Raw genomic sequence first — 25,733 nt, forward strand, 5'->3', positions numbered from 1 at the left:
TGGTATGGTATAAAGTAGAGCTAAGTAGCTTTCAATAATGATCAGAGCCAAATAAATCAAAGACACTGGGCACTCGGTCAGATTAACATTTCATCTGTGTCTGGTTGGGATCTATACCATTTCACAGTGCATGGCATTCTGGTTCTGTCCTCCTTTAAAACAATTCAAATACATTCACTGAGCATCTAGTAAGCATATCATCTGTGTTCCTCTGAAAATTCATTGAGGCAAAGATCTAAAGTACTCACCCACCCACACCACCTGGGGGTTTGGTTCAGCGCCGCAACGGAAGATTGCCGGAATGATCTGCCTCCCTACCTGCATCTCTTGTGAACTGAGCACCTCAGGCTGCCCAGCAATCACCACTGAGTCGGTTTCAGCCTCCCCATCCATGATATCCCCATCTGCCACCTCTGTCTGAGAGACATCATGATCCTCCTCCTGCACTTCTGCTTCCCCAGGCTCGCCTGAAACAATCAACCAACCAGCATAATAATCAAAAGGTTGCTTATATGCTGGGCACCATGAGGCAAGCAGGAACACAGTAAGGCCCCTTCCTTGGGCAAGTCTACAAATTCTCAGAGTATAAACAAATGGATGGCAAAAGAAAGACAAGGCTACATGTGAGGATACCCAAACAAGGCTGTAATGTGAAGAAATTGCTCTTGGGCCAAATTCCCACATCAGTACTACAAGGACAGCAAGTTCCCAGGGAAAAAAAACCACAAAGCTCAAACAGCTTAATTAATTCCATACCTACAAAGCAATAACTCCCACCCTTCTAGCTTTCCAGTATATTGTTTCTTAATCCCTACCTGGATCTTGTTGATGGCTATTTGAATCCTGAGAGGCTCCTTGGGCATCCTGCTCAGACTTGCTCTTGTTAGAAGCACTCTTGCTGCCAAAAAGGCTACTGGGCTGGTTTACAATCCGGGAAAGTGTTTCCAAAGGTTTTAGAGCAGCATTGACCGTATTGGCCATATTGGGACTGAGATAAAGAAAGATACAGAGATGAACTGAATATAGAACTACTAGGTGTCCATCTGCTAAGTATAACTAAGATTTTTTGTTTAAATAGAAGCTATTAGAGAGAAAAGCCTCTATGGTTTAAAGACTTTCAAAGAATACGACCCAGTAAAGCAAAGGTTAAATCAACGTCCTATCTCATGAAGCTATGGTAAACAAATGAAAAATTCTTGAGTAGAAGGCAGAATTCTAGATTACCACAAGCAAATAGCAAACTATTTAGACTATCAAGGAAAACCAAAACCAACCAACTAATGAACAAAACAAAAACATTTCCAAACCCCTTTATTTTGTACTTATATCCTCTTTTCTTCAGTCTAATATAGCTTGCTGCCTTGGGCTAGTCAAAATCTCTGTGTAGTTGAGGATGAGCCTAAACTTCTGATTCTCTTCCTTCTAAGTGCTAGAATTATAGGTGTGTGCCACCACATGTCTAGCTTTTAGTTTTTAAATCTCAAGATCTTAAAAGATCATGATGATTACTTTTAAGTCTATACCATGCAGGGTTTCTTAAGTTCAGTGAAAATGTCACAGGATCTGTAGTTATAAGGTGCACGAGACTAAGCAGGACCCCATTAAAACTAGAGGATTCTTGCTATTATCTGGCAGTAATCAATACCAATCAACACTAAAATGAACCAAAGCTCATCAGAGCACATCTAAAAACTAGGACACGGAAACTACAAATGAGCTATAAATCCAGGTGTGGTGGTCCATGCCTTTAATTCCAGCACTTTGTGAGGCAGGGGCAGCCTGAACTCGTGAGTTCAAGGCCAGCCTGGTCTACACAGCTAGTTTCAGGAAAGTCAGGGGTGTTATGCAGAGAAACTGTCTTGCAAAATAAAACAAAACAGAACAAAATGGGCCTGAAATATCATTCTGTGAGAAAATTTTCAAAAATAACAGGAAGATAAACTCAGATTTGATTTGAGCATCAAGAACACTGATAATAAAGGGCCACAAAAATGGTGAATATAGAATGAATCTATAGTGATAGGCATATAAAAGCAGATTTTTGTTTTGCTTTGATTTTCTAGCCATAGCTTCTCTGTATAACATCTCTGGCTGTCCTGAAACCAGGCTAGCCTCAAATTCAGAGACTTGCCTGCTTTTGGGATTAATGGCATGGGCCACAATGCCTGGCTAAAAGCAGTTATCTACATGTTGCCATAAATGATGTAAAAAGTAGGTATCACGTTAATATTTTTTCCTAAAATGTTTAACCAGAAATACTTCTGAAAGGGGGAAAATCACATAAATGTAGACTCAGGGGATCATCTGTAACATATTCACCCTGAATTCTTTGGTACAGTCAAATGTCAAGAAACGCAATGATCTTTTTTTCCTTTTGAGACTGTTTTATGCAGCCCCAAATGGCCTCAAATTCCTGGCCCTCTTTTTCCATCTTCCATATGCTAGTGCGACGCTATTTATCAACAACCCTGACTTATGCAATATTATGGATCTGACAGAGAGCTTCATGCATGCTAGCAAAGACTATACCAACTAGGATGTATCTCTGCTTAGAGAAATAAGACTTTTTGAAATCCAAATATCATGTACAATCTTCACTGGACCCTGGATCAAAACATGTTCCCAGGTATAGGCTTAATTAAAATAACTGGGAGCATGTAAACATAAATTTTTCATTTTAAGGAAACATTTACTTAATACTTGGAGGTTAAATAATACTGTTTAAAAAGAGCTCCAGAAAAGTAAAACAAAACCAGAAAAAAACAGTACCAAGATATAAATATAGACATACGGCATTATATGACTGAGTTTGATAGTGCTAGGTAGTGCTGTTAGTAAGTGCCATTACTGAGCTTAACATCTGAGCTTCCCACATGACATAGTGTGGTACCTCTATCACTTAAGAGAGTTAGATTTAAAACTACTTCAGTAAATCTTTAGAGCCAACTCTAAGTTTACAGAAGTAACAGAGTAAATGTATAGCTAACCTACACTGCAAGGAAGCAACAGTATCAAATCTAAAATGCAGTCTTTTGTAGGAAACTAGAACCCCATCATTTCAAAAAACATCAAGAACATTAAACCAATTAAGATCTATCCACTTAGTAAGTACATCAGAACTTTGATTTACACCTGAAGTTTTCTTTTAAGAAAAGCTGCTTCTCCAAACATATAGAACAACGGGGCATTACTTTACCTGGACAAGTCTAGGCTGTGAGGAACTCTGGCCAGGTCATTGACTAGTCCCTTCTTGAGGAACAGTCGAATGATGTTGTTCATGCCATTATGCTGAGTCTTGGCTGTGGCACTACTGTAGAAGCTGGAGGTGGAAGGGCAGGACTCCATAATAGTACTGATGATACACATCACTGCCTGAAGTCTGGGAAAGAAGTTTGATACCTCTGTCAAGTGAATATAGCCCATATTTAAATGATGTCTTTACTAACTTGCTTTAGATAATCGTTCTATGTATGCTCTTTGCATTTTCTTCTGGAAAGAATATGTACACAGAGAATTGACCTTCTCATTAGTACGGTTTATTACAGAAATGCTCAATTTTGTGTTTAAATAAAGAGAGCGAAAATATTCCTTTGTTTTTTCTTAAGCTGTGTATCTTCTTCCTTCAAATATAATCAGTTCACTGTGGGGAAAGAGACTTTATGTACATTGTTGGTATGACTAGAATTCTTGGTTAAGTGCAAGGAACCCCCTTGCACCATGGAGTAAGAGATGTTCTTGCTTATCAGCATTAGGCCAGGCACAGGCTTTACCTGGCATGTTTCTCTGTACTCTCAGCCATAGCAAGTGCCCGTCCCAGGGCTGCTTTTACTTCATTCACTAGGGCCACCTGAGCATCTGTGCCACTCCCCGCAGCAGCCAGACTTGCAAGGAACAGACGGGCCAGGGCAGGTGTGTCCTTGTCTTCTGCATTCTGGGTGTGTGGAAGGAGGTGGTCCAAGACAAAAGCTAGCACACTGCAGTCCTGAAAAGTCATTAATTGTGACATTTATTCACAAATACAATTAAGCTACATCATTTGTATAACAACAAAGTATACAAACAGTTTTACTTTCAAGTCGTTCAAGATACAAGCAGAATTCTTTGAGAGGCTTTATAAAGCTTCCAGATCCCATCAATTTCTCAAAACACAGTACAGACTGTCATGGAGGTAGTCACTTATTTTCTGGTTTTTATTTTTAAGACATGGCCTCACACTGTGTAGCACTAGCTCTCCTGGGATTTACCATACAGACCATTATGGCTACTAACTGCCCCTAGAGCTCAGATTAAAGGTATGTGCCGCCACTCAACAATATTTGGTATTTTTAATATTAATAAAAATTTTGAGATTGGGTTTTATATAGTCTAGGCTAGGTGAAAATTTGGAATCCTTTTGTCTCTACTTTCAGAGTACTGGGATTCCAGGTGAGAGCTAACTGCATTGGATCCCTAAAAATTAGAGTGACTTTAATGGAACTGCTTATAGCAAACCAGTAAAACTGAAGCAAATAAAGCATTTTCTCCAGCTGTTAAGTGGGTAATATGAGATCTAAAGAAAAGTAGCTTGCATCAAGAATTTAGTCAAGGTGAAGGATTCAAATATCCATTTTGGAGTGTTACAATCCTGTCTGACACTTGCAATGTGCCTGATACCCTGTGCTGGAAAATTGCAAGAGCTGAATAGGAGACAGAGAACATAGTCAGAGACACATATAAATAAAAATTTCAATATAGGATTAAAAGAAAATAGCAAATAGAAGTTAAGACAGACTCTTCTTTTTCTCTCTAAGTTCTACACTGACTTTTACAGAAAAATAGTTTTTTATTATTCAGGCAGATTTTTGAGTAAGAAGTGATAGCTGCACAACACTGTAAATGTACTAAATGTCACCCAATTCATGATTTAAATAACCAATTTTATGCCAAATTTGTATCTCTAAGTAGAACGCACTTTAGAATTCTGAAGCCTGGAAAACTGAACAAAGTGAGTTTAGAACAAATTAACAGAAACAAAATTTAACTCCCAATGAAATACAAACTAAAATTACTTTTTGAATCCAAGCTATGTCATCTATCGTTATTATTGGTACAATCTGAGAAAAGATTTGCAATTTAGGAAAGCAAAGAGAACAATTAGCAAGCACTTAGCTTGGAATCTAAGACAAATTTTACTTTTTTTCTCATGCGGTATGTCTTTACTTTGTGGCTCTCAGCCTTTTCTCCTACTATGAAGAAATATTACTACTAACTCTGATGTGGGGGCAAGGATAATCAATAGTATTTGTTAAACATCTAGCCATAGCTGTAAGATGTTTAGATATTTAATAGGCAAGATACTCAATACATTTATAGCTTAAAGTTTTATTCAATAAATTATAACTCATATGAATAAAAACTAGTAATACACACACAACATACACACACATATATGGAATGCATATATGTAAGAGGCTTACATATATGATATATAAAGAATTTAATGTAAAACTTAAAGCCAGGTGTTATTGACATTCAAAGGTTGTTTCCAATTATTCCAGAGGCGGGCTGAGGATTGGAAGATTGAGCCCAGGAACTTAAGGCCAGTTTGAATAACAAAATAGTCTCACCACTAACTAACCAACACAAGCAAGCACCTTTAACAGATACATTCCAAATATCCAATAAACAAAAATATAGGCAACAAGAAAAAACAAATCCTAAAAACCTACTGGAATGAGTAAAACTGACTATCATGTGGTAGCATAATATGAAACAATCAGAATTTTCATACACGTCTGGTAATGTATACACTCAGACCACTAACACTCTGGCAAACTTCAGGCACCTTCTGTTAAAGTCATACAAATTCATGCTCTAGAGCTCAGCAAAAACATTCTTAGGCAGTCTATCACCCAACATACAGATCTATCATCTGTATGTTTACCAAGACACGAATAAGATGTTAACAGCAGCACTACAGTGATAGCTCCAAACAGAAAATGATTCAAATGTCAATTAACAATAACAGATCAGATTACAGCACATTCATACAACAGAAAATACAACCATGAGAAGAAACTCTGAAAACACAAAAAATGAATCTCAAAATTTGTTAAGCCAAACAAGATATGGAAGACTTCATTAACTGGTTTCCCTAATTACCCCGACTGCTTGACATCACGGCGAAAAGCCTAGCTGTTCTTTCGGCATTAGGTGAATACTTGGCATTCAAGAGTTTCCAACAGAGTCTAAGAGGTACCCAAATGATCAAAGAATTACACTGAAAGGAAAAACTAGAAATATTACCTCTTTGATCAGCTCAGACTGGCCCACGGTATAGCTGTAGTTTGCAATCAGGGTAGCAATACCAACATAGGACCTCACCAACTCTGCCAGAAGACGAAGGATAGTAGAGGTAGGCATTAAAGGTTTGCTGCCCTTGCCTTTCTGCTTGCCTTCCTCAGAGGTCCGGTCCCCTTCTTTATCTTTCTTCCCTTCTCGAGTGTCCTCTGGAGTTGAAGCTCCTGAGAAAAAAACCACTTGTTCATTTTCACTTGCAAAACATTAAAAAAAATCAAGCCATAGGTAGAAAGAAAGTATTTCCTCCATTTTAGGGCACTTGTACATATCAAACACTCTGTCACTGTAGCTGAATGACAAAGACAATGAACAAGGTTAAAACATGGTAGTGAGGCTTGAACCAACCATCACTTCCTGATCCTTGTGAAATTCTATGCCCTAGAATAGTGTATTAGTATGAGAGAGTGCATATAATAATGTATTGGGCATTTTCTAAACAGCCAACTTCTATATTTTTTGTTCCCATATACTTGCCTAGCACAAACTTAAGTAACTCAATTTAAATGTTGATCTCCTGTGCCATTTAGATACATGGAAATATGTACCCACTCTATCTCATGGAAGTATGTGTACATTCTATCAGTTATCTTCTAAGAGTTGCAGTCTCCCTCATTAGACAAAATTCTTTAACTGTAGGCATCCAATACAGTCTGACACATAGTAAAGACACAGACTTTTTTTTTTTAAACTAATATGCCACCATCCATATTCCATTAGGGCAGTAAGGCCACTAAAATGAATTAACCATTATTTTACTTATATTTTCAATTGTATATGGACACGTGCATGAGTGCAGATATACACAGAAGCTGTGAGGCACTTGACATGGTGCTGGGAACAGAATTTGGGTCTTCAAAGAATAGATCCAAATTAGCTATCACCTCACTGATTAAGAAAAAGATTCGCATTATTTTTAATTTTTAATTGTGTATGGATGTGAGGGCATGCACACTTAATGTGTGGTGGGTGACTGAGGAAGTCAGGTGTCAGATCTCTGAAAAGTGGAGTTACAGGTGGCTCTAAGCTGTCTGATGAGAGGGTGTTAAGAACTAAACTCAGGTCCTCTGAAAATTAAGATGGCTCTTAACCACTAAGCCATCACTCCAGCTCTTACTTTCTCTCATTTTAATCTCTTGGAAATAGTATTAACCAAAGTATCCCCTAAATTTTATTTTAAAACTCCTAAATAAAGGAATAAACTCCCAAAAGCATGCAGCTATAATGTCACTAGCACAAACTCTGTAAGCTAGCTTGTGAAGTCTACTAAAAGGGAATATGGGAAAGTGCAAACAGTACAACTTAAGGATTTCACTACACTGACCATTAACAAGTTGATGTAAATTACAGTTCTATTAACTTCAGCAGCCTGTATCTGCAGAACATTGGGCTCAGCCTTGAAAAAAATTACTCAGACAAGTAAATGTAACAATGACACCCTGTTATTCTATTCTAGGCCTGAGAAAACCAGTTTCTTTTTCTTTTTTTGGCTTTTCAAGACAGGGTTTCTCTGTAGCTTTGGAGCCTGTACTGGAACTAGTCCTTGTAGACCAGGCTGGCCTCAAACTCACAGAGATCCGCCTGCCTTTGGGGATTAAAGGCATGTGCCACCACTGCCAGGCTAACAACCAGTTTCTTTCAGAAATCTTCCCAACAGATAGTACAAAGGGGAAAAAGGCAAATTATTACCCTCTCCTTGGGAGGTTCCAGTTGTGGAAGTCTCAGCAGGGGCACCATCTGCAGCAAAGACTTGACTCTGGAAGACGAATACATGTGAGCTGTCAGGAATTCTATAAACAGTCTACATATATGTATGTATGTATGTATGTATGTATATAAAGGGTTAAGATTCCTTTTGAGAACAATGGCTAAGACTACTACAGATTCTTATTTGACCTTTCAACCGCATTCTGTCTATAATCTATGTGATGAACATTTCCAACCCAAAGAGTAAAATGCCAGAGACACGCCAATTTTGTTTTCATTTTTAGGCACTTTATATATGTATTAAAATTAATTTTATATTATGTTTTAAAATTAATACTTTTTTCCCTCCAAACAGGGTCTCATTATGTAGCCCAGGGTGGCTTTGAACTCATAAAAACCTGCTTGTGTCTGTCTCCTGAGTGGTAGGATTAATTAAAGGTGTTAGCCATCATTCTGACAAAATTAGTACTTTCCCCCCACTTTGGATAATCCAAGATACTAAGAAAATAGGGACAATGGAAAGAGAAGAAAAACAGAACAGTTGGAAGTGACTTACATTTAAGGAAAATCCTGACTGTGTATCAAAGTCACTGCTCTGACGAGTAAGTGACCGGTACTGCTGGTATACATCATCACCCATGTCTTGTAGGAGCTGGCCAACCTCTTGGGTCATTCCCCCAGGTTTGGGATCAGATTTGTCTGCTAGAAAAAGATAAACAAATATCTGAAACTAAAATATGGTTCTTAAACTGTATAATATTTGTGCAATGTTATTGTATCAGCACTTAAGAACACCAGTGTAGTAATTATGCTGTAGAACAAGTATAACTATAATGGTATATGCAATATAACCTAAGTATATTATAGTATGCTAGGCCAAAAAGTTTTACAACATCAGTTAATGCATTTCTCAGAACATATTCCTGTCATTAAGAGATGTATGGTTGCTCTAACATAGTCTTTTCACATTCTTAAGCTGTCAAGTCCAAAATACATTTAGTGTGAAAGGCTTGTACAATGGGAGACTAATCTATTAGAATGAGTGCTAAATCACTGTGTGGAGAGGAGACTAGGAAATGCATTAATGGTACTGTGATAGGAAGAAAAGCAAGAAACTCTAACAGTGTACGGAGCAAAAGCACCAAAAGTTTAATATTTCTCTGCAGTTATTTCTATCACTGCTCATTTTACCAAATAAGACATAAATAAAACTTGAAGGCATGACTAGAATAGAACTTTGGGTTCCAAGAATTAAAACATGCTTTTCTAATCACTCATACAAAGGTATATTGGGGTGGTGGTCTGAAAAGTGAGGAAGCAATGCCACAATAATATCCTTAGTTCTTTGATATAATCTATAAAGACGTTTTGTTTTTGAGTATGAAAATGACAAAATTCTTAGTATTTGCTTGTGCAATGGTATTGTTTCTTTTTGAAACTTCGTGCACCCCTGTATTACCATTGTAATAGACATTTGGCAAAATCATTCAAGATTCAGTATCAGAAAAGATTTATGTGCATTACCTTACAGACTCAGAATTACTCTTGCATTAGTCATATTTTATGCTCATTAGTTTCTTCAGAGATGTGCGCTATTTGCCATTTTTGTTGTCAATTTGTTTTTGTTTTTCACTGCAAGGCTTTTCTGTGGTGCCTTGGCTGTACTGGAAATTGCTTTGTAGACCAGGCTGCCTCAAACTCAAGAGGTCTCCTGGCCTCTGCCTCCCTGGTGCAGGGATAAAAGGCCAGCACCACCAAGAGCAACAATCTTTTGTTAAAAGAAAAGAGGCAGAGGCAGGTGGATCTCTGTGAGTTCAAGAACAGTGTGCCTATAGAGTTAAGTTCCAAGACAGCCAGGGCTACAGAGCGAAACCCTGTCACAAAAAATAAGAGTAATAAAAAATGATTCATTTTTATGCATCTGTGTCTGTGTGGTTGTGTACAAGTGACTGCAGAGCCTAGTAAAGGGTGTAAACACGCGGTTGTCACACGCGGTTGTGAGTGATACAGATGTTGGAAACCGAATTGGAGTCCACTATAACAGTAACAAGAGCTCTTAACTTCTGAGCCATCTCATCCCTTATCAGGTTCACTTTTTGATACCAGGACTGTGTGGATGTAGTACTTACTAAGGCATGCTAGCTGAAATGACAAAAGCAAGAAAACACGTCCTTTTTCAAAGAATCCTGCTTCCAAAAGCTGGCAAGACACGTACCTTCCTCTGGAGCATGGTATGCAGCCAAAGCATTCAGCATATCATAGATAACTTCCTTAATAGTATCAGGAATGACGGGTAGAGAGGAAGGCTTCAATGGTGTTGTCTTTACAAGCTGTACAGCATTAGGGCCTTTAATTCTAAGATTCTCAAATTCATCATCTGAAGCTAGGCCAAAAGCAAATAGAAAAATCAGACAATAGTGCAATGGCACCTAAACCTCACTACTGACAAAGTATTATCCAGAACAAGGATTGCATAATATGTAAGAGCTTGAGAATTAAGATCATTTGAAAATTGGTCCAAGTCTTATACAAAAAAATATGCCTTTTATAAACTATAAAGAATATTTCAAACTTAGTTCTGTTTTACTTCAACAAGCAATCTCAGAAACTTTAAAATATTTCTACATAACCTTCTGAGGAAGTTCACTTGTATTTCCCCCAAATCTCCAAGAAATTGACCCAGAACACAATCCAAGCAGTAGTGGTCATTATCTCACTATTTTCCTCTTATGAAGAGAAACTTGTATTTTTTCCTTTCATATTAATATTTATCATGAATATAGGCCAGATATCCTGTGAAACATTCCACAATTTGATACTAATCTAATTACTTCCTCATAATAAAACATAGGCATTATCTTTTTGGCAAGAATACAGGTAGCACTTTAAGTTTGTCACTGCATCCCATGAGCAACAAAAATATTTGTTCTTCAAAAGCATACAAAACATCAACTATAGTTAAATTCTACTGCCTCATCAAAATGAAATTTTGTAGTCAAAGACTATACTGAATGAATCCTTGGTAACTGTGGCAAGGCCTAGAGAAGCTACTGGAATTACCTATAAAACTTACCGACCCAAATGATCAACCAATGTCTCTCTGTCTGCCTAAAGAGAATTTAAGTTATAGATCTCGTCAAAAGAGGGGTGGCGACAGACTTTAGGGCCTCAAAAAATAGCAGCAAATTAAACTGACCAGTTCCTGAGCCTCGAGGGGCTGGAAGGGCAATGCGGATACAGCAATTGGCTACTTCTGTGAATATGTCTGGATTGCGGCAGGCAGCCGGCCCAAGAACTCGAAGGATGTAGTTGATCTCCCGGGAGCCAAGGCTGCCAGATACAACACCAGAGGTAGTACTTCCAGCTCCACTTGTAGCTGCTGAGCGAACAACCTAGTAAAAAGCATTGTCCATTTAAGTTTCCAAAAATATAATTGTAAACAAAGAAATGTTACTCAAGATTAAAATGCTAACCAAACTTTGTCTAGTTGGTCTTTATGACCTTTACAATTAAAATGTGTCTCACATACAAATTATATCTCAAAACTTCATTCTCACATGACTGCATTAATGGGAAAGGGTATCCGATCACAGATACCATATAGCATCTAAATTTAACTGTCAGCTCCAGTCTCCCCAAAATTTTTGCAATTTTAAGAAATAATGGTTCAAAATGCAAAACAGACATCCACTTAGTATGTAATAATAAAATAAAACGTTTTCTTTATACTTTAGTCAATCTTAAGTTTGAGATGAGAACTATAGAAGTGATCAAATTTTATGGAATAGTTTCCTTTGTAATAAAAATGTTCCTTTGGTATTTAATGCATTTTACCAAATTAACCATGCTATTTAGTCTAGCATATTAAGATCCTTAAAGATGTATTTTAAAATAATGATTTTTTTATGTAAAGTCATAATTTATAATTTGTACAGGTGTCTATTGTTTGGCATTTATAATTTCATGATATTACGGGCAATTCAAAATATATTTTGAAAAATTATGGCAAATTCTTAGCCATAAAATTTGTAGATGAAGTACTAGAAGGGACAGCTCAACAGTGTACTGATATTACAGAGACAATGAATTCAGTTCCCAGCACCAAGCACCTAAGTTGGGAAGGTTGCACCTGGACTGAAACACCAGCTGCAACAGATCCAGGCTATTCTTTTGGACTGAGACACTGTACTTTTGTGTGTGTATCCACAAATAGAAAGAAAATAAGTTTTGTTCGTTTGTTTTGAGTTTGTGAGTTAATATCTGTGTTACAGTCCTGTAACTCAAATCTGTAGACCAGGCTAGCCTTGAATTTACAGAGATACACCTGTCTCTGCTGCCTGAACTGGGATTAGAGGTTCACCACACCACACCCTGCTGAAAATAAGTTTTTAAAAAATAATTTCTAGCCGGGTGGTGGTGGTGCACGCCTTTAATCCTGGTACTCGGGAGGCAGAGGCAGGAGGATCTCTGATTCGAGGCCAGGTTCCAAAGCTACAGAGAAACCCTGTCTCGACAAACACAGGTGGATCTCTGTGAGTTTGAGGTCAGCCTGGCCTAGAAAAAGACAGGCTTCAAAGCAACAGAGAAACCCTATCTCGACAAACATAGGCGGATCTCTGTGAGTTAGAGGCTAGCCTGGTCTGCAAGAGGACAGACTCCAAAGGTACAGAGAAATCAAATCTCAGAAGAAAAACTGTCCTATAATGTGGCTATGCCAATTTCAAACCATAATGAAAATAGTGTACCAGGTTCTTCACGGCTCTAACTGCACTACATTTTGCCAACTTGATGTTTTACTGCCACTGATCTTCCTTTGCTCCCTATGAATGCTGCTTCAATTATCAGTTTTCCAAAGAGTGTCCCTTCATCTAATCATGATCTGTATGCAGTTTGTTATTAGCCCAAATTCTGTCTGTATGTAATTGGTTCTTCTACATTGATCTCAAATATGCTGTGCTACTTTAATGCTGTTAAGTCTTCTGATTTTTGAGCACCTGAGGCAAAACTAAACAGAATAAAGGAAAAGTAGATCTAATATAAACACATGTAAGTACAAACTGGTACCACTTTTCTAGCAAACAGGTAAAAAAATGCAGATTTTCAGGAATTAATAAAGGCAACAATTTTAATAATATGAACAAAGACAGGCAAAACTGTGACTATCCCAACACTAATCTATCTATGTGTGAAACAAAACCATGTTTCAAGTTAGGAACAATGGAACTGAACTCTCATGATGATTACTGAAAAGATTAAGTAGGGAGACTGAAAATACTATAAAAGTATGGAGGAGTATCTTAATCTTACTGATTAAGATTATTTATCATTTTATTATTTGCTGTTGTCTATGTGTAAACATAGTTTTATAACTTTTCTCATCTCTTCCTGATGTATTTATTTATTTAGTTCTAAAATATATGAACCCATTTTCTGATTTTTACAGTGATTAACTGTTAAATGCACATCACAGTGCCTGACAAACCAGGAACATTTAAAAAAAAATCTAGAACAAAGATAGAAAGTAAAAATCAGCATCTGATACCAATAATACTGACCTTTTCCATAGTATGTCGAAGAGTGCAAGGATCCTCAATGATGTGTCTTAAAAGAAGGGTGACTAGAGGGGTAAAGCCATTGAAGCCTGAGCTCTGGGTCAAATTTAAGATCATCCGTGTACTCTTTAGTTCTGCAAACATCATGGCGTATTTGTGGTCCCGGGTGAGCCTCAGGCAGAGGCGAAGGGTGGCATGCAATGTATCTGGGTCCACAGGGACTCCCAGCATGCTCACACAGGCTCGGATTAGAACAGTGACCATATCTTCTGTCAGGCCCTGGATTAAGATTTCACCAATTTTTGTTTCTTCCAGGCTTGGCTCTTTTTCGGTGTTTGTATTCTCTAGGGCCAAGGGGATATCTACAAATGAGGGAGGGGAAGGGTCTATATAGTTAGACATTTCATCACACACCTCTCTTTTCAAAGCATCCTGCCATCATTTGGTCTAGAAAACACACCCATTTCTAAGACCAGACGTAAAGGTAAGCAGAGGAGAAAAACATGTACTTCTTACTGTTCCTTGAAAATGAAATCATTGGCCACTGGCTAGATCAGAAGCCATACAAAGGCATACTACCTTTAGGTAAAATTTATTAAAATATTCTAAAAAAGAGCTGGAGATATGGCTCAGTGCTTAATATAAGATCATGTACTACACTGGCAGAAGACCTGTGTTTAATTCCTAGTGCCAGTGTTGGGCAGCTTACAACTGTCTTTAAGTCCAGCTTATAGAGGATCTGATTCCATCTTGTGGCCCTCTCACATACATTTAAAAATAAATATAAATCTTTTAAAATAGTATTTAAAACTTATGCAGTGTACACAAGTGCAAGCCTATAATTCCAACAATTTGGGTGACCGAGGTAGGAGGATTGTTAATTTGAGACTCACTTGCGGTGTGTTTGTGTGTGTGTGTGTGTGTGTGTGTGCGCGCGCGCGCGCATACAAATCACTATTAGAAGGAAAACAAAAAAAAGACTTGAAATACTAAGATCATACCATTGCCTTTATTTTCTTTACGTTTGCTATCCGTCTCTTTGCTTTCTTCCAGTGTCTTCTCTAGTTCCTGTCCATTGCTGCTTTTTGAGTTTTTATTCAGTCGTGGTACCCTGAGGAGAGTTAGCATCACAGGGCGTCGGTTCCCTGTTTCTTCATTAACCTAGGAATTCAAACAGACAAAACAAAAATCTCTACATAAAAAGGAGGGTGAGAAATCCTTTCAGGGAAGATGCTGAAATAGAAAGGAACTCTGGCAATTTACCCCATCTCTACAATGTACAAAAACTAAAGCTAAAGGTCTCTAAAATAGCGCACACACAGACCTATAATGAATTCTGAAATTTCCAACAGAGCAGACATCCTTTCTACCACTAACTACTCTCTAATCCTTGGCTGAACATAAAAACATAAAAACCTCACTTCAAGGAAGAACAGTATCAAGTTGTTACAGACTTATGGTTTAGATAATGAAATAATGATTATTAGAAAAACTTGGTTCTATAAAAATTTAAAAGTCTATTTAGAAGTGGACATCCTACTCCCTTACCATGACAAAACTCCTGGTTCAGAAATAAAACAAAGCAAAATGCATATGAAGTACAATATCCCCACTTTATCAAGTTTACACTATTAGTTGAGCATGTACCTGCACCATTGTAGTAAACTGGACAGTATATCTTCGTCGGCCTGCAGTGAATCTTACACTTGTTTCTCCAGATTTCCAGGCAGAATCAATGGTGCTGTTGTTGCTAGCACTGTAACTACACCAACGTCCAGAGCGGTCATCAAACCAGCGCCAGTTGTTGCTATTGGACTGAAGGTACTAAATAAAATTCAAACACATGAAGTTTCTTTATATTTCCTGCTAGCTTTATTTTCTGTCAAGACAATCAATAGCCATTAAGTATACTAATGCAGAAAAAAAGTGAAAAACCTAACAATTTCCCTGTCTTGCCACCATCTACTTTTATCCAACTGTTTTCTACATGACTGCGAGAGATACAGTGAACAAATTGTGTTGTTAATAAGTTACTAAGGTATCATTTTCGTCTCAAAAAAATATTTCTAGAGGGACTGTCAAATAATCAAAGAGCATACTTTTATAACATTGATTAACTAGATAAGATCTTGAGGTCTTTAACAAATATGTACAAAAGAAAATGATTTCAACTCTCCATCTTAAAAGAAGAAATCCAACTAATGCAATCCCTTAAGTTGTATTTCACTGTGATAATCTTACAATTTTCACTGCTCTCCTCCTATTCTCTTCTGATCTATTCTCGCCTCAAGAAATGAAACCATCATGTTAAACACAGATATTGTACTTCACACACCTTAGTCATTTGGGCTCTTCTCTTTGATGAGATGGCCGTCTTTTCATAAAAATCAATAAGAAGCAGCACTGGGGTGATCCATCTAAAAAGAAATTATTTGTTTGGGGCAAATGCATGAATGAATGGGGAAATGTTAGGTATTTTACAATTCTCTAACCATAAAATCAGAAAAAGAAATTATTTGTTTAGGGCAAATACATGCATGAATGGGGAAAATATTAGGTATTTTACAATTCTCTAACCATAAAACCTTCAAGACTTACTTCATATATGCTTCAGAAAAGAGATTTAGGCCCTAAACTCAAGTGCCAAATACCAGGAAAACAGAAGCAAAATCAGGATAAAGGGTCACTCACTTTGGGGTCTGAACCTCCTTTTGCTCTTTGGCAGCCTGCAGGCAGGGTTGAACCACTTCTAAGAGCTTGATTAGGACATTAAGGATGCCACTTGATTCAACCACCCAGGCACAAGGTAACTTCAACTCCTAATTTTAAAAGACACAATAATACAGGTGTTAACACTTACAGAACTAGTTTAAAATAAAAATTCTGTTTCTTTATCATTTATGAACTGTGTGATTTCAGATGAGTTATTTCAGTTTTCTACATTTTGGTTTCATATTCGTAAGTGAAAAGGAAATTATGTCTACCTCTAGAGTCAATGTAATGGTTTAATAAAAAGTATAAGGCGCCCAAAACATAGCATCAGGTATATCAATATGCTCAATATGGAAATGGGTTCATATACCTTGGAACAGTCAACTAGGTTGGGCAGTGGTTTTGTTCTAATTCGTGTAGCCCTGGTTTTCCTAGAATTTGCTCTATAGACCAAGCTAGCCTCAAACTCAGAAATCAGCTTGCCTTTGCCTCCCAAGTGCTGAAATTAAATGCATGCACCACCACTTGGAGGCTGTGCAGTCTTAAAGACATTTAAACTATAAAGTTTTGATTTACAGAAAAGCTCTATATTTGAAGGAATCTAAGACATTAATCGTTTTTAATGGGGATTTTACTGTTGCTGCTTTTAACAGAAAACCAATGTAGGCAATTCTTCAATAATAGGTGGGTATTCAGACAAAGCAGAAAACTAATGTGTATGTGAAACAAGAAAACAATCTTAATAGTGTTAGCTGTTTGAATGAAAAGCATTATAGAAACCTTAACTATTATTCTACAGGCAGTCTGACATAAATACTGGGTTCAAGTAAGTTACTGTTAAACAGAATGAATCACAAATGAAGGACCACTTCTTCAAAGTCAACTGCCTTCTGGATTTTATATTGTTAAGAACAGTAACACATCTTGTCCAAACTACTCTTTTGCCTGAATGGCCTGCTAATTGATCAGGCAGGGAAAGGAGCCTGATTCTAAATACCTTAAACCTAATAATATCCGATCTTGATATTTTGCTATATTTGCAGCTGCTAGTTAGGATTCCTCAGTATTATATTCAAATGCCATTCTAAAGTGACAACTGACACCCTTGGGTATATATGCAGGTAAGAATGTGTATAGAAGCCAAATATAGACACTGACCACATCCATCATCTTTTGATTCAAAACTTGTTTTAAGAAGCTCTTCTTGCATTATCCAGAAATTATGCATATAAACCTTCCAAACTCAGAACCTTGTACTTTGAACTTCATAATATACCTTTGAGCTTACAGGGAAATTGTGGACTCGCATGATCATGCTTTGTACTTTCCCCCAATTCAATGTAGTGTTTAGTGTTGGCTAATTCTTCAATAAACAAGCTGTGAGAGAGAGACGTGTGTGTGTGTGTGTGTGTGTGTGTGTGTGTGTGTGTGTGTGTTAGTTACCTCAAAAAGCAGTGTTAAAAGCAAGATTCTAGTAGCCAAATTGGAGGCCTGAGGCAGGGTAGCCATTTGACTGATCCACTCTGACACTGTTTTTGTGTCACTTGTTGTTAGAGGAAGAGCAGCTTTGATCAAAACATCAGCAGCTTCCCACACCTAGAAAAAAAAAAAGACAAACCATTTAACAATGGAGTAATCCAAATTCTGTGCAAATATTCAAAAACTTTTAGAGTATCAAAAGACATAATCATTAAAAATTCTAAACAACTTTTAAAATTTGCATTTATTTGTATGTACATGCACGAAAGAAAACTTGTAACAATGGTTCTATCCTTCAAACCATATGGGTTCTTGGCACTGCATTTAGGTAATCAGGCTGAACCATCTTGCTAAACCAGTTATTCTTAAATTGTATTACAGAGTGCCTGAACGCTAAATCTAAGGAAATGAATATTTAAAAAAAACTGGTACAAGCTGGGTGGTGGTAGTGCATGCCTTAAATAGTATCCTTAAATAGTATTACTTGGAGACAGAGGCATGTGGATCCCTGTGAGTTCAATGCCAGCCTGGTTTACAAGAGAAAGTTCCAGGACAGGCTCCAAAGCTACAGAGAACCCCATTTTGGGGGAAAAAAGAATTTTGCTACAGTCAAGTCACCAAATGATTCTTTCATTCTTTACTATACTTCCCCTGAAATTATTGTAGAATCAAATTCAAACTGCTAAACACCAGAATAGTAACGATGTTTTAATTTGGAAAAACGTTTAAGTCATTAAAATGAGATTAATTGCTGTTCTTTATCTAGGTTTTACCTTGCTGAAATATAATTTTTGCAAGCATACACTGCAATAAAAGATATTGTTATCTAGTTATCCTTAAGGTTGATGTTTCTATGTATTTAAAAACTTATGGTTTGACCAGCTGCCCAGAAGCAGAGACCAGTGAGGCAGCCTATGAGAGGTTCAGACTAACTGGGTCATTTGTGAAGGACACTCTCCAATCTGTTGTAGTGCAGTGTGTTCTATGATTCCAGTTTTTGTGAATCAACCACACCTGGGTGGGCTTTAGTGATGCAAATGTCACTGAGTCATTTCTGCTCCTGTAAGGAACTACTCACACATATTCATTTAAGAGACTCTCAAAAAAAAAACTCATTGGTTCATATATTTTTTAAAAAAAAAACCCTTCAAAACTTAAGTTTCCACTCTCCCAAATAAGTTTTCTGTTTTGATTTTTCCCCCAATGTAAGGATTTTATAAAACAAAATTTTAGTGATCTAAATACAAAGACGGTAACAAAATTATAAACAAATACTTGAGGGCTATTTATGTGGATATTTGAAATAATCTGCTTCTTATCCTATTTCAAGAATTAAAACACATTGATTTTATAACAGGAGAGAAACACCAAAAAAAGTAACAAAGCAAGGTTGTCAGTATCCATCTGGAAGTCATTATACAGGACGAAAAAAAAAAGACTTATTTTGTTAATAAATGGTTAACTCAAGGATGAAAGACATATTTTAGATGAAACCGATGGAAAACTTTGCTTTTTCCTTTCTAAGGCCTATTTTTAGTGAGGTGGATCAATGCAGACAATGAAGCAGAGGAAAACTGCAAGCAAAAGAATTCAAAGGTAAAGCAAACATATCAGGTACAATGTAAGGCTTATCAGAAAGTTTTGTACCCAGCCTCTGGTACCCTGAGAACTTACCTGATTGACAACCTGTTTTAAAATCATATCACGATAGTCCGCTCCATTACGTTTGATAGCTGTCATGATCAGATCACAAACACGGTATACTGTATCAGGAAGCTCATCAAGAAGATGGAAGCAGCCTGGTAACATTGTATCTGTAAAAGTGTGGAGCTCATCCTGTTCCAATGGGTCAGCATCTTGAAACTTCTCCAGACATTTAGCTTCTTCTTCTTCTTGTTTTTCTCGGGCTTTACGTTCCTCTTCCTCCTTCCGGCAAGCAACTTCCTGGAGGCAGGAAACAAAATGTGACTACATATGCCATGGGTAAAAGCTGTAAAATGAGTGCCCAACTCAGTGTCTGAGTACCATATACCTCCTAACACAGTTGGAACTTTCAAGAGGGCATGGTAATGAATGTAACAGTAACCATATATAGGTTAATGCAAGATAGGAAAAATCAGCACCTCAAAGCACTGTCAGTTGTCATCTACAAGCATCCTATGTACTATTCTCCAAAAACCTCATTTTTAGAGCCTATCGAATGTTTCCTTCCAGTGTGAAAAATATAATACCACCCAGGAACACAGCTTAAGTCTGGACTACTTGTTAGTACCAGTTAGATTTTGGATCTTACTTGACAACGAAGAGGAATGTTTCATTTGAGTCATCTAAAGTTTCATGCAGTTCTATACGAGGTAGCTTAAGAACAGACCAAATGGTTGACATTACCTACCACTAAACAGAGATTTGCAGTGTTCACAAAAATATACAGACTGATACTTGAGGATGTAAAATTCAAGGTACCTCAGGTGACTCTGCCCTTTGATCCATTGGAATATCCTGTCCCAAAGACATGGCAATTGCTCTCATCATCTGGTCTTCTTCCGACATGCTAAGATCCTATAGAATGAAAACAGAGAATCCAACAAACTTACACACCCAAAGTAAAGAAACCTAAATAGGCAACATCAACTCAAAAGGAAAGGGAACCAATGTAGAATGTTGCTCTGTCCAAGTAAATCGATCTAAAGCTTATGTGGTTACTACTACAGGGACAATGGGGTAAAATTACAAGGAAAAAGTACAGAAGAGTTCTTTTGCAAACAAATCTCAACAAATGCAGGAAGGCTAGGGAACAAAAGTTCCTGAAAGAATATTCTGAAGCTTCCAGTGTTTGTATATAAAACATTAGCACAGGACATGGAGGAAAAAAAGATTATCAGCAGCTAAACAAAGGCACAAAAAATGTAAGATTTTCTGTGTTAACTCACCCGAACAACTCCTCCTATGATCGGAGGAGGATGGGTTAAAAGGTATTCTGTTGCTTGTTCCATCGTGCTGGTGTTCAACAGGGCCTCCATGGCATGTTCTCTTGTGAAACCCATGTCCATTAGCTATTAAAAAATGCAAGAGCCACATTAATAGATAAGTAGAAATACATTTCAAAAAAATCAATGAAGAACTATTAAGTTTTTCTCTTTTTACATGAACTAAGTAGTTATAATCCAAGGCAAGTAGTGTATTATGAATGTTCCTTCATCTTTGGTAGTTCTATAATATATAAACATTAAAGTTAGATATGGAAGCAAAGAGTCAATGTACTTCTCAAACTCTAAACTCTTAAAATGGAGTCCAGGGTAAATGGTTATTATAATTAAAGAATTGGTATTGATATACAGAAGTATAAATTAGTATCTATTTTCTAGAAAATTGAAACAGAAAAAGAATATGTAAAATTGACCCAGGAATTCAATTAACAGGAAGTGATTGACATATACATAAGAATTTGTAAAGAAACTATACCACACCTTTATAACATTCAATTAAAAGAAAATTAATAGAACAATTCCTGAACAAGTATATATATGACGGATTTGAAGAAAATAACAGAATCTTGATAAATTAAAAACTTGAGGAAGACAAACACCATGTACCCAGCATGGGTAGAAGAGACATTGTCCCAATTAGACATAGATCATTAAATGAAAATCTCAGTGCCAGGTATGGGATACCATCCTAAGAGTTACTATTCAAGGAGTACCCAGTGTCCCTTTATAAACACCACAGAACATTACCTAGTTCTTGATTGCCAAGACACTATTGCTGAAGACACAACACACTTTGGATTCAAGACATATAGGGAGATAAAATACTCCTTGATGACTAGCTTTCATAGTGCCAGAAAGTACCTAAGCAGGTCACTTGGAGAAATAAAATAATTAACAGACTTATCCTGCTGTGAATCTAGGCATGCTAGAGTGAAATCTTGTACAATGGTGACATGATCAATGAGATGATAACTAACTGCTGTCTCATAGGATTTGAGGCCTGCTCTACAGGAGGATATTCATAGCTGGTATTGGATACCTGGGTCAATAACCCATGGCTGGGAAGGTTATGTTGTCAAGCTGTCTTCTAAAAATTTAAACCTATAGATTAGTGCATTCCAACCCTTTGCCAGAAGTTTCTTTTTGCTGTAGGCAATAGTTAATGCAGAGACTTGTAACTGCTCCAAATGCTGAGAATAAATAACTTCAAGAGCTTAGCCCATATTAAAACCACCCTCCAAAGGCTCAAGAAATAAAGAGGGGTCAGAAAGAACTTAAGATGGAAGATGGGATGTAAGCACTGCTTTCTAGACATTCATGACCTTAGCAACTCATGAACTCACAATAGTTGTGGTTACCTGAACAAAATTAAACCAGTGAATATTAAACTATAAATGGTGAGGGGCTCAAAGTCCCACGTCTAGCTGAGGAGCTATTAATTTGTGTCTGCTAGGAAAGAGAGAGTAATTCAGGGTCTGGACACCCGTAAGTTTTACATGTTCCAGTGAGTAGTCATATATATGGACATATACATGGGCAGGACAAATAGGATTCAATGTGTTATTTTAAATAAAACAGAGGACATGAAGGCAGGAGGGAAATGGGTTGAGGAGACTTGGAAAGGAGGTTTAAGGGAGTTGCTATGATCAAAATACATGTATAAAACATTCCCAAGAGCAAGAAAAAAATCATTCCAAATATTCTATGAAGCTTCTCCTTTTAATCTCCAATTTTCAAAATCAATCATTTTAAACTGAAACCTATTTAGGGGCGATTCAGTTTCAAAAAGCTTTTACTAGAGAATAAATTTAACAACAATCTCTTGCCTTTTAATTTAGCCAGAAAGTAGTTTAAAAAAATAAATGGTTTGGGAAAATGGGTGCCAGGGTAATAAAACCAAGCACTTAGGGGTATAGAATCTTAGAAAATTTATAAACAAGTTAGGTAACAGATAACTTTAATCTCATGTGGGAGGCCGATGCAGGATTCCAAGTTTAAGGTGGATCGTGCCTACACAGTTAGACATGGTTATAAAATTTATTAACATTGGAATCTATAAGGTGAAAAACGTAGGGCCTGAAATCCAAGGCTAGCACTCACTCTACCTGTTGTAGCTGTTGCTGGTTGACTTGAGGTTCTCTGCGGGAGCCACCTTCTTCTTGGCCTGCATCCTCTTCTCCTCGAGATCCTTCCTTCTCTTTGCTCAGTCTCTCTCGAATCACAGGTTCTCCTCGAAGAATGTGGCACAGAATGGCCAGCATAGACTCAGCCATTCGTCCCCCATAAACCTTAAGAGGTTTCCGGTTCCATAGGTTCTTGATGCAAGTAAAGGCTGCCTGTAAGTCATTTGAAAAATAAATGAAGACTTTCCCCCTAAATTCAAATCCCCAGGATTAAGTGGAAGAGTAAGACACTCCTTTCACAATGAGTTTCAACAGAGATGGTTTAACAAAGAAAAGTGGGGTATTTAATTCATCCAGAAGTATCAATCAGAAGCTCATAGTTTAGTTTACAGCATATTCACTTTTCAACACTCACATTATATTATGGTAAAACATATTGGTAACTATTCAGTTAGCCTGAGAAATTTTACTCCTTTGGTTTTTAGAATGCAGAATACTCACCTTCTGAGTTACTACAAGAAAGCGGAGGGCACTGAATTGAGGAAAGTTCTGGACACCTCCAGGCAATTTGGCAGGCAGCGAATGTGGAGATTCAAGCACAGTGGTGGGATTCACCATCTTTTCTACAAGCATAAGCCAGGCATCTAGGAATTCTCCTGTGCCATCAGGTAAGTCTGAATGTTCTAATCCCTCAGAAACGGGTACTTTTCCTCCCATGGACAGAGCCCAGTTGAAAGTTCTAAATTCAAATAAGACAAAAGCATGTGGATGGGATATTAATTGACTTTTTTTTTTACATATGACAGAATCTACATTTAAAGAGTTCCAAACACTACTAAACTGACACTACACACCTCTTGGCATTACTTTTTTGGTTTCCTTTTTGTGTAAAAACTGATTCCACCCTCCCTTCCTTATGTTCCCTGAAATGTAAGTGCAGTTATTTTGTAGATGTACCCAATGGGACTGGGTTCCATGACTCTGCATTTTGGTTGACTGTGGTTTTCTATAATGATCTTAGTCTAATGTTTTAAAGAAAAGTATCCTTGATGAGAGGTGAGGAGTACATATATTAGGCCAGAATAAAAAGCTGCTATTACTTCTAATATGCCTGCTGTGAATTTTTAAGGACTTAAAATAATGTTTTTATTTTAAAATCTTTTGACTGAGTGAGGTAAAATAAAAAAACAAAAACAAACTTATTGAATTCAAAGTAACAAATAAAGTCTTGTTTATTAAAAAAAGCAAAAAGAAAAAGAAAAAAGAATGAATCCCCCCCCCCCCCCAAAATCCTATGCATTGGCAACGGTAAGCCAAAAATGAAATAGCAGAGATTTTTATGCACACATTTTTTTAATGTAAGCCTATACATATCTCTGTGTTGCCAATGGTAGCCGGGAAAAATTCAGATGCCCTGGAATTGTAGTTATAGATCGTTGTGAAATATCAAATAGGTGTTGGTAATAGAAATTAGGACCCTTGGGAAAGCTACAATTGCTCTTATCTGCTGAACCACCTGTCTAGCGCCAAAGCAGAGCCTCTTATTGTATATTTACTATATATTTCGTCTTCTTAGGGAACGCGAAGACATATATACATAGCTTGCTCCTAGAACACAAAATCATGCAACTAATGGCTTTACAAGATGACTTAGAAAGTTGTGAGCTGGTAATGCACACAGTTAAGATAAAAGTGTAAGAAAGGATTCTCTGTGAAGCAAATAATCCTTACTCAAAAAGAGCATTGTGACCGCCAGAGCAGAGAAATTTCTGCAGCATGAGGTGGTAAGGATATTTTCTCTCATCAAACAGCATTGGAGATGTGAATCCAACTGAACAGATGAAGAATGTCAGCCTAAAATAAGAAAAAACATAAAAAACAACCATTTTTAATAAACACACAAAAGCAACAAGAAATTAAGTGAAAAAAAGTCAAAATGAAAAGTTAACAAAGCATTTAGGTGGCAGATTGGTTAGGCACCAGAGTAATACTTGCCACCCAATTAAGAACTAAAAGATTAGTGAAATACAGTTTAACTGTAACCCATTAGGAATTTCCATGTTCTATATACTAGGTACAATAAAAACACTTCATATGCAGTCCATATATAAACAAAACAAGAGATTTCCAAGGTTTTACTGAGTAGAATGAGAACAAACATACATTATTTTTATTGTCACTCCCTACTCCCTGTTTCTCAAACAGGAACTCACCTGAAGCGGGGAGTAGGTGTATATGGTGGGGGCTGCCACGACAAGCCTTTCGTGAGTAGCTTGGTGAGGGCTGAAGCTGTTGATCTAGCAGCAGGAGTCGGTGCAGTAGTGGTACTGGCAGCATGATGGCTCCTTCTTTGGCGAACAGGAGAACCAACACAAAGCTTAACAAGGAGTCCAAAGAGCTCAGCAAGTGCTCGGCCTAATCTGGAAGAAGCTGAAACCCAGAAGGCAGTATAATGTTATAAAATATTCACCAGGATTTCATAACATCACACGTTTCCCACAGATTTAAACTATTATCATGTGTAGATCAGAGGACAATCTTGATGAGTCAGTTCTCTCCTACCTTTAAATGGGCACTGGTAACTCTAATTTCAGGTCATAATGTTTGTATAAAAAAGGTACCTTTTTACCCACACAAACATTTCACTAGACTAACTTTCTTCTGAACCATAGTAAACAAAACTGCCTCTTCATGTGATAATCTGAATAGGAAATTCCACAAGAAACAGATACACCCTTTGAGGGTAGAAAATAAAACTATAGTGACATTTACTAAAACAAAAATGAATGGCATTAATATAAGGACTTATACTGCAAAATTAAGCATAAATTGACACT

General features: G+C 37.1%; 1 protein-coding gene across 13 annotated transcripts in view; it reads right to left on the minus strand.

The window, feature by feature from the left end:
• Positions 1–25,733, minus strand: part of Huwe1 (HECT, UBA and WWE domain containing E3 ubiquitin protein ligase 1) — a 132,879-nt gene that overhangs the window by 28,248 nt on the left and 78,898 nt on the right. For 9 of the 13 annotated variants that reach the window (XM_048441621.3, XM_087902734.1, XM_085684810.1 and 6 more), the window contains 22 exons: positions 25,110–25,326; positions 24,628–24,750; positions 23,398–23,635; positions 22,879–23,109; positions 20,717–20,839; positions 20,250–20,345; positions 19,461–19,730; positions 17,751–17,903; positions 16,287–16,414; positions 15,931–16,012; positions 15,243–15,419; positions 14,597–14,756; positions 13,599–13,957; positions 11,240–11,435; positions 10,259–10,426; positions 8,600–8,745; positions 8,026–8,092; positions 6,286–6,503; positions 3,771–3,982; positions 3,197–3,379; positions 816–988; positions 319–467 (listed from right to left, as the gene is read on the minus strand). In XM_048441621.3, the coding sequence (XP_048297578.1) occupies positions 319–467; positions 816–988; positions 3,197–3,379; positions 3,771–3,982; positions 6,286–6,503; positions 8,026–8,092; positions 8,600–8,745; positions 10,259–10,426; positions 11,240–11,435; positions 13,599–13,957; positions 14,597–14,756; positions 15,243–15,419; positions 15,931–16,012; positions 16,287–16,414; positions 17,751–17,903; positions 19,461–19,730; positions 20,250–20,345; positions 20,717–20,839; positions 22,879–23,109; positions 23,398–23,635; positions 24,628–24,750; positions 25,110–25,326 (3,869 nt within the window). The remainder of the gene's footprint in view (positions 1–318; positions 468–815; positions 989–3,196; positions 3,380–3,770; positions 3,983–6,285; positions 6,504–8,025; positions 8,093–8,599; positions 8,746–10,258; positions 10,427–11,239; positions 11,436–13,598; positions 13,958–14,596; positions 14,757–15,242; positions 15,420–15,930; positions 16,013–16,286; positions 16,415–17,750; positions 17,904–19,460; positions 19,731–20,249; positions 20,346–20,716; positions 20,840–22,878; positions 23,110–23,397; positions 23,636–24,627; positions 24,751–25,109; positions 25,327–25,733) is intronic. The other 4 variants (XM_085684809.1, XM_085684807.1, XM_087902729.1 and 1 more) reach the window with 2 other exon arrangements.

This window comes from Myodes glareolus, chromosome X, assembly GCF_982192425.1.
Source record: "Myodes glareolus chromosome X, mMyoGla1.1, whole genome shotgun sequence".
Lineage (NCBI taxonomy): Eukaryota > Metazoa > Chordata > Mammalia > Rodentia > Cricetidae > Myodes > Myodes glareolus.